General features: G+C 58.3%; 1 protein-coding gene and 1 long non-coding RNA gene across 3 annotated transcripts; one reads left to right on the top strand and one right to left on the bottom strand.

Moving 5' to 3' along the window:
- Positions 1–546: 546 nt before the first annotated feature.
- On the bottom strand, positions 547–2,201 carry LOC126049490 (uncharacterized). 2 transcript variants are annotated; one of them, XR_007509209.1, is made up of 3 exons: positions 2,054–2,201; positions 1,693–1,801; positions 547–1,060 (listed from the first exon to the last, which is right to left on the bottom strand). It is a non-coding gene; the product is annotated as an uncharacterized LOC126049490 (long non-coding RNA). The 2 variants fall into 2 exon arrangements; XR_007509208.1 differs by lacking the exon at positions 2,054–2,201 and having other exon boundaries at positions 1,693–1,884.
- Positions 2,202–2,324: 123 nt separating this feature from the next.
- FOXA1 (forkhead box A1) lies at positions 2,325–7,649 on the top strand. Its single transcript, XM_049825956.1, has 2 exons — positions 2,325–2,862; positions 5,397–7,649. Exons 1-2 carry the CDS (start codon positions 2,791–2,793, stop codon positions 6,657–6,659), a joined length of 1,335 nt encoding a protein of 444 aa, XP_049681913.1. The 5' UTR covers positions 2,325–2,790; the 3' UTR covers positions 6,660–7,649.
- Positions 7,650–8,953: the final 1,304 nt, after the last annotated feature.

An 8,953-nucleotide genomic window follows, 5' to 3' on the forward strand; every position in this document is an offset into this window, starting at 1 on the left:
GCACACCAAGCCGAAGGGCTCTCTAAGGTTGCAGGCAGGAGCCCGCCTCTGCTCTCACCTCTGGGAGCACCCTTGGGAAGAGGGAGCCGAGCCCGAGCCGCAAGCGGACAACAGGAGGCGCTGCGACTTTGCACAACCCCCGACCTCCCCTCCCCGCCCGGCCCGGCCGGGCCCGGCCCGGCCCGGCCCGGCCCGGCCGGCGGGCATCCCGGCGGGGGCGTCCCGAGGGGCCGGCCGGCGCGGAGAGCGGCTTTGCCGGGGGCCACGTCTGCTCCGCCCGGCGAAACGCCTCCGCGGTTCGTAGCGGCATCCGAGGAGCGGGGCCGGCTTCGTGCCTGCTCTTTTTTTCCAGGGACGGAGCGAGCCCTGCGTGGGCCGCCCGGCGTCCCGGCGGGTGTTGCTCCCGCGGGCTTGGGCTCTGGGAAGCGGGACAGCACCGCCCCGAGGTCATCCGGCGGGGAGGTGCCGCCAGCGGGGACCCTGGGACCGCGGCACCCCTCCCGGCCTCGCCGCATGCAGCCGTGCTTCTGTGGGGACCTCAGGCACTGAAAGGAACACGCCACCACCGAAGGGGCTCTGTTTTCAGTCGTACAGACCGCTGCCATTAGTGAAAGAGGGAGGGTGCATACATGAAGACGGCAATTTTAACATCTCTTAGGTTTTCCACTGGGGTTTGTTCCAATTTCCGTGGGTGCAGTTTGACCGTTTGAGAAAGTAGGGGTTTAATCCAGTGCTTTTATCTATTTTGTTTCCTTCAAGACACGTTTTCATCCCTTGTTGTCGTCTGCTGATTCCAGAGTTTTGTTTGTTTCGAGGATTTGACTTGATTCTGTTGCCAGATTTAAAGAAAGAAGGACGAGGAGGGAAAGAACAAAGAAAGGGATAACAGAAAACGCATTTAGAGGACAAGTTAAAACGTATTTGTGGAAGTGGAGATACGCTGTACCTCGTCGTTTGAATCCTGGGTCTCTGTATAAGGAACTTTAAAATCGTGTTTGTGAGGGTGACGTTTTCGCAGATCACTCGAGGACAAATCACTGTGGAAGCAACTGTGATCCTGCTGGACGATAAACATGCCACGCAGAAATTCAGACCCAGATGTGTATGTTAGTTTGTGTGGTATGATACGCAAGCCTTTTGCAAAATCCCAAGAAACTTTATTTCCCCTTCAAATTCCCATTGCCCGAGAAGTTATTTGGGTTGGGGGGGCGGGGGGGGGGAGCGTTGGCTGGTTGGTTGGTGGGTGGGGTTTTGGGGGGTTGTCTGTTTTTTTACTATCAGGTGATAAAGTGCTGGGAGCTCGGCAGGAGCAACTTCATAAAGGATAGAGCAGAGAAACCCAAGAAAAGTCTGTGATCTTGACGTAAGCTCGAAGAGTCGGACAAGGGCAGGAGCAGAAAGAGAGGACGTTCGATCCGTCTGTAGAGACTGAGAGATTCACTCCATAATAATAAAGAACGTCGTCCAATGTCAATTTTTTTTTATCGACGTTGCCCCTTTTTACCTTTTACCAGCCCGTGTAGAGTCCTCCTCCCCTGTTCTTTGCGAGAAATCAGGTTAATGGGCAAGAAGTCGGTAATGAGATACCCGCTATTTATTATTTCTGCTCCTGGGTGCCTGGAGCCTTCCAAGGGAGCCTTCTGGGCTGGAGGCTTTCTACAGTAAAGATATAAAATGGTTCCAGTGACTCACCTGATGTTTGCCAAGTGGAGGTTAATATCGGTGGATCCGCATTCAAGCCTCTGTCCGCATTATTGGGTGCCTCTAGTGTTATGTCTCAGCGCGGTGACTCACATGGTTTCTAAACGTAAGGCACCAGAAAAGAACTATCACCATCACCAACCTACAGAGGACGGCAGCCCCGTTTGAAGGGCTAGGTTTAGCCCCGGGGGGGGGGGGGTGGGGTGTCGGGGGGGCTCTGGGGAGCGGGGAGCCGAGCTCTCCTGCTCGCAGCCCGGAGCGCCGAGGCCGGTCCCCCGCCCCGTAGGGCGCTGGGAACGGGTGTGGGGGGGGGGGGGGCCGCGGCCGGGGCGGGGGGGGGCCGCGGAGGTACCTGCGCGGTGACCAGCTTTGAAGTAAGGGGCGGGAGCGGGGGGGAGCCTGTGGACTGCAGGACTCGGGACTTTGGAGCACGTCCGGGCCACCAAGTTAAAAGAGCATCTACTGGACTTCAGTAAATATTGCCCCTAATCTCAGGGGTTTAAGGCCTTTCGCATTCTCTTCAAACAGAGGGGCCTGCCCTGCCCTTATCTACCTCATTTCATTTCCACCGATCCCTCCTAGCGTTCGTCCTGTCCATCTGAAAGGGTGGGTCGTCCCCCCCCCCTCCTTTTCCTGCTCTCTCCCCCTCTCCCACCTCTGTCTCTCCTTCTTTCCCCACAAGCTTAAACCAATTACGCCGCTTTGCAAATAAAGTGCCGCCCCGGGGGGAGTTGCAGGCGAGGGGAACTGCCTTGTTTGCAGGTGCATCTCCGGCTTTGTAGGTGCGAACGCCTTTGTGCGGCGGACAAATGGGGAGAGGAGGAGGAGGAGGTGGGTACTTCTGCGACGTAAGATACACATCAGCTCAACTCCACTCACATCCCAGCCGGCACTTCCTCACTTTCTCAACTGTCTCGCCCCACACCGCTCCCTGCCTCCTTTTTGGCTGGTTCTAGAGGAGAATTCGGCACCCCCCGCCCCTCCTGAGAGCTGGCTTCCTGCTAGGTCGGGCTTTCGGGCTCTTTTCCTGCTGCCCGTCGCTCACTTGCAAGAGGGCTGGATGGTTACACCGGGCAGGTTGGCTCCATAATGTTAGGGACTGTGAAAATGGAAGGGCATGAAACCAGCGACTGGAACAGCTACTACGCCGACACTCAGGAGGTGAGTCGATCCCAGGGTCTGGCTCCGCTGCTGCCCCTCTGCAAGGGGGAGGGGGGGGCCGGGGGGAAGGGCTGGGGGTCTGGAGGGGGGCAGCAACCGGAGGAATCGGTTTGAGCTCCAGATCCTGCCAGCGCAAACGTGCCTCCCCCCCCCCCCCCCCTCCCTCCGGCGCTGAAGCCGGCCAGTCTTCCCCGAGGAAAACACGGCTTCCGAGAGCCCCGGCGGGCCTCGGAGGGACACCCGGGGGGGGGGCTGCGGACCCGCCGGGAGGGCCGGGGGGGCCGGGGGCAGCCCTCGATCTCGTCTAAAAGGCGTAATCTCCGCTGGCGGCGCGCACAAAAGCGCCCCGAAAACTCCTGGCTCGGGGCAGAGGACTCGCCGCGCTGCCGGCCCCCGGCTCCTTCCCGGCAGATGGCAGGGGCGAGAGAGCCGGCCGCGAGCGCGTCCCGGGGCGGGGGCAGCGCCTTCCCCGGGCTCCTCGGCGGGGCCGCCGGCCTCTCTGCTCGCCGTCGCCGGGGGCCTCACCTGTTAAAGCCGAGCGAGAAGAAAGGGGGGCGGTGGGGAGAAGATAGCCGTTCGTTCGTACTTCGCGAGAGGGGCTGCCTGCGGCGTGCGCTGCTGCCGCGGGCCGGCGGGCGGCGCTGCCGAGAGCGGCCCCGCCGAGAGCGGCCCCGGGCGCCCAGAGCGGGAGCGGGGGCCCGCACCCGGCCCCGCCGCCCCGGCCCGGCCCGCTCCGGCCCGGCCCGGCCCGGCCCGGCCCGCGGCACCCCGGGAGGCGCTTCCGGCCCCCGCGCTCGTTTGGCAACACGGTGCAAAGGACGGGGGAGAGGCGGCCCAAGCGCCGACACCTACGGCGGAGGAGAGAGCCAGGCAAGCGCCCGGAGCCCTCCCCGCGGCGCGCCTCGGCCCTGCGGGGGCCCGCGGGTCGCACTGTGCCGCTGCGGCTCCGCAGCGGCCGTCCCCGGGAGACGCCGGCGCCCAGCAGCTCCGCCGGCAGCCCCTCGGATTCCCGCCCGGGAAGGAGCCGCTTTGAGGAAGTGTGGCAGCGAGGCGGGCACCTAGGTGTGCGCAGCCGGGCGTTGCATCAGCACACCCGGACACAGGGCTCCGCGGTCCCCACGCCTCGTCCCTGCACCCCGGAGGTGGCACACAGCGCCCGTAGGGCCACGCGGGCACAGGCAGATACGTGTCACCCTGCTGGCATCGCATTTAATAGAGGAAAGCCGGCTAAGGGCAAATAAGGGTCATCCTAATTATGTGCCGTTTCCAGACTCCATTTATCCTCGCCGTACTCATTATCCACAAACATAAAGTTAAGCGACCTTGGCTTTTTGCTGGTTTTTAGCCTCAATCTTTTCTCCTCTCCTGCTATTTAATTTGAATCGCTGCGCGGATGCAAGGTGGGGAACCCATCCGCGTTCTACCATCTCAAATAATTAACGTGATCCTCTAAATTAAAAGCTCATTTAGAAGCTCGTGGAATTCCTAGTGAACAGTAATGAATTTTATACATTTAACCGTCACCTAAACCTCCTTTTCTTAGCCGTATTGCCTCTGTTCGAGGTAAACGGGGAACGTCTTTCTCCCTCCTGTTAAATCGGACGCCGTACTGGAAAGCACGAGTTCAGGCTCTCCGGTTCTGCTTTTTTTAAGAGTTGTGTTATGCGGTAGGGTGCTACAATTTCTGCACGTCGGGCAATTGTAGAAAATCTCAGGCAGGGGAAGATCAGGCTTTTCGTACTTCGGGAAAGTTTGGGGTTTTTTTTTTTAACCTTAATTTAAAGACTGACTTGATAGAAAATGCAGACAAGGGGGAAGCTTTCCGCAGATAAAATGCGCGGACGTGAGCTGTTGGGTTTGGGGGTTTGGGGTTGGGGTTTGTTGGGTTTTGGGGTTGTTGGGGTTTTTGTGGGGTTTTTTGCGACAAGACATTATCGCACCTTATGTAAGAATAGAAATTTAAATCAGTGCAGGGTGGGAGAGATGCATGAGATTATTCTAAGAAAGTGCAGGCAGCTGAATTTCTCCTCGGCGCAGTCAGCGTGCGCCCGTAAATTTCAATAATCCAATGAGTTTAAATATTTAGCTAGCGAGACGGGACACAAAATCAGCAAAACCACGGGAATGCTCCGGGAGAAAACCTCCTCCCGGGGGCAGATAAAGCCGGCAGCCCGGCTCTGCGGGGGTGCGGAGCTGCTCCGGGAAGGCCGTCGGTCCCTGCGCCCCGGTGATCCCGGCGCAAGCTACGGCACGCCGGTAGAACCGGGAGCGCGTCGGGAGCGAGCCCCCCCTCTTCCGTGTCTGTTTAGAAACACGTATAAATATGAATTAGAGCTTTTCATCGAGCCGGAGGCCTTTCCGTGTGGCTTTTGGAAAGCTCTTTCCTGGGGGTCGGGGAAGCAGACGGCGTCCCGCGGCAGGACAGTCGCATGGCTCGCTGGGCAGGGCGGGCAGGACGGGCCGATCCGGCCCCGCCGGGGTCCTGCCCGCGCCTCTCTCCCCTCTAACCCCCTCTTTCCCTCTCGCTGCCCTAGGCCTATTCCTCGGTGCCTGTGAGCAACATGAACTCGGGGCTGGGCTCCATGAACACCATGAACACCTACATGACCATGAACACCATGACGACGAGCGGCAACATGACCTCCAGCTCCTTCAACATGTCCTACGCCAACACGGGGCTGGGGGCCGGGCTGAGCCCTGGCGCCGTGGCCGGCATGCCGGCGGGCTCGGCAGGGCCGGTGAACGGCATGCCGGCCAGCGTGGCCGCCATGGGCACGGCGCTGAGCCCCGGCGGCATCAACGCCATGTCTGCCCAGCCAGCCCCCATGAACGGGCTGAGCCCGTACGGCGGCATGAACCCCTGCATGAGCCCCATGGCCTACACCCAGTCCAACCTCGGCAGGACGCGGGACGCCAAGACATTCAAGCGGAGCTACCCCCACGCCAAGCCGCCCTACTCCTACATCTCCCTCATCACCATGGCCATCCAGCAGGCACCCAGCAAGATGCTGACACTGAGCGAGATCTACCAGTGGATCATGGACCTTTTCCCCTACTACCGGCAGAACCAGCAGCGCTGGCAGAACAGCATCCGCCACTCGCTCTCCTTCAACGACTGCTTCGTCAAGGTGGCCCGCTCCCCTGACAAGCCCGGCAAGGGCTCCTACTGGACCCTGCATCCCGACTCCGGCAACATGTTTGAAAACGGCTGCTACCTCCGCCGGCAAAAGCGCTTCAAGTGCGAGAAGCCAGCGAACAGCAAAGCCCCTCAGGAGGGAAGGAAAGATCAGGCCGGGGCCTCCAGTTCCAGCTCCAACTCCCCCCTGCACAGAGGCCACAATAAACCGGCGCAGCTGGACACCGCCACCTCCCTCTCTAGCTCCAACCCGTCCACCAGCCCCCAGTCTATGGACCACAGCGGATCGAGCACGGAGCTAAAGACCTCGGCCTCGGCCGCCTCCTCCACCATCAGCTCCGTCCCCGCCTTGGCCTCCGTCCCGCACCCCCCTCACTCCTTAGCCCACGAATCCCAGCTCCACCTCAAGGGCGATCCCCACTACTCCTTCAACCACCCTTTTTCCATCAACAACCTCATGTCCTCCTCGGAGCAGCAGCACAAGCTGGACTTCAAAGCCTACGAGCAGGCGCTGCAATATTCCTCCTATGGGGCCAGCATCCCCGGCGGGCTGCCCCTGGGCAGCGCTTCCATGGCGGGCCGGAGCAGCATCGAGCCCTCGGCCCTAGAGCCTTCCTACTACCAAGGTGTGTATTCCAGACCCGTACTAAACACCTCCTAGCTCTGCACCCCCGCCGCCGGGGTGAGCCCCTCTCCCCCTCCCCCCCCAAGCCCCTTTCCTGGCTTCTCTCCCCCCTTTCCCTCTCCCTGAGAGAAAGCGAGGTGTTTCCCCACGCTGCGTACAAAGGACTGTTACTTTTTAATTGTCTCGCAACGCGTTGTGTGTTGTTATGATCCACCACGACCTCCTGCAAAGCCGGCCGCGTCCCACTTGTACATACCCCCTCCCATCTCCCCGTCCCCCCGCCCAGCCCCTCTCCCCGGAGATCCCCCCTAGCCTTTGCAGGGTGTTATTAAAAAGAAGAAAAAATTGTTGAGCTTGTAAACTACTTGTTTGTGCTTTCTGCCCCCCTCGTCTCCCCCCCTTCTGTGCTCTATAATCTCATGTAAGTTTACAGGTATGTGGCAATACTTTAACAATACGGAGATGAAGAAGTGAGTAGACATTTAAGACTTTTTTTAATTAAAAAGGCTTTGAAGGACAATACTGCTGTGAAGTAGCAAAACACTAAGAGAATCTCTAAGCAACAAGAGGACTATTTACTTTCTCGGATCATCCTTTTGATACTTGCAAAATAAACCTTCGGCTAGTACAACCCGCATACACCCAGATGCTGTGGGCCGGATCCTGCACTCCCGTGGGGACCAACTGGAGCTTTGGAGTGCAGGATGCGACCCTTATTTTTTTCCAAGTGTTACCTGTCTTGGGATGTAATATAAAGTTACAAGAGGTCACAGCCAGTCGGATTTTTTTTTTTCCTTCCCATCTGTTACTGAAGATTCTCGTTCATCAGGAACTCTCATCAACATTTGGATGACATGCTTATTTAATTTAAGTGTCTTCATCGTGTACCAGCTAGAACTGTGTATCTATAACAAGGTTATTTTCCCCCTTCCCCTGGAAACGTTGACTATTACACCGACGCAAGGAAAAGAGGAGAGCTCTGTCTCTCTCCCCTTTTCCAACTTGCTTAATAAATTCCACATCCAATTTTTTTTCGTGGCCGTTTAATTATCGCCATCGTCAGCTTGTTTCATCCAGTGTTAATGCACTTTCCACAGTTTTACACGGTGTTAGCATAGCCAGACGGGTTTTATTATTATTCCTGTTCGCTGTCTCAATGTTCTTAATTTATTGCATGGTTTATATTTTTTTTCTTTCTCTACAGCTGGAAATTGCTTTAAATGACAGTAAAAAAAAGAATTACACGTGAATTTAAGAAATTTTGTTAATTTTATAAATGTGATTGTAATTGAAAAAAAAAATATTTTGATTTAAAACGATAACTGAGAATTTAATGCGTGAAGTATGTTTTTGATCATTTGCAGTTAAGGACTTTAAATAAATCAAATGTTAACAATGCAAGAGTTCTGCTGTTTTCTTTCAAAATTTCTGGGGCGGGTGACGGAGGACGGAGCCAGCCGCCAGAAAAACAAACCTAGCGCTAAAGCGTGGATGCGAAGAGGAATGATGTGTACGGCCAAGCCCATGCGGAGGGAAGGAAGGGGACGCGCCCGCAGGGTGCGTGTGCGGGGTGCCGCGCTGCGGGCCCGCCGGCGTCTGCGGGTGTGCGTGGAGTTTTTTGTTTTGTTTGGGGTTTTGGGGGGGTTGGGTTGTTCGGGGGTTTTAGTTCAGGAGGTAGGGGGAAGGGAAAAAGCCACCCGAGGCGGTGTAACCTCCCGGGCGCTTTGTGGCCGGGGGCAGCCAGACCCGGCGTTTCGCCGCCGGACGGGACGGCGCCCGCGGGGACCATCCCTCGCCCTGCTCCACCTCGCCCGGGCCTCTGGGGAGGCCGGGCCGGGCTCCCAGCCCGACTCCCGCTTTGCAGCCCTGGCTCCCATCGGCGCCGGTAATAACAGCAGCCGCGCTGGCGAGCGCTGGTTCCCAGTAAGCGGCATCGGCGCGGTGGGGGGGGGGGGGGGGGGGGGGGCGTGGGGGTGTGCGTGTTAAACGTGAACAGATTTCGCTGTGCTCAGCCCCCTTCGTGCACGGCCGCCGGATAAAAGAACCGTGTAATTCTCATAATTGTCACATAATTGGCCCCTGACGGGTCAGGGACAGCAGCGACCACCTAAATTGAAGGGTCGATTTAGGAAAGCCAAGCCAAGCCAGCGCACCAGAAATCTCACCAAATTCCTCCAGCGCTACTACCCAGCGAAAAACGAGAGAGAGAGAAAAAAAAAATATCGGAGAGCCCCTCCGCCCTGGGCTTTGCAGGTGCGGCCGGCCCGGCCGCTGGCAGCCCGGCGGCGGCGGGCCGAGATGCGGGCGCGGCGCTCCCGGCGTTGCGCTAC

Source organism: Accipiter gentilis, chromosome 22 (assembly GCF_929443795.1).
Source record: "Accipiter gentilis chromosome 22, bAccGen1.1, whole genome shotgun sequence".
Taxonomy (NCBI): Eukaryota; Metazoa; Chordata; class Aves; order Accipitriformes; family Accipitridae; genus Astur; species Astur gentilis.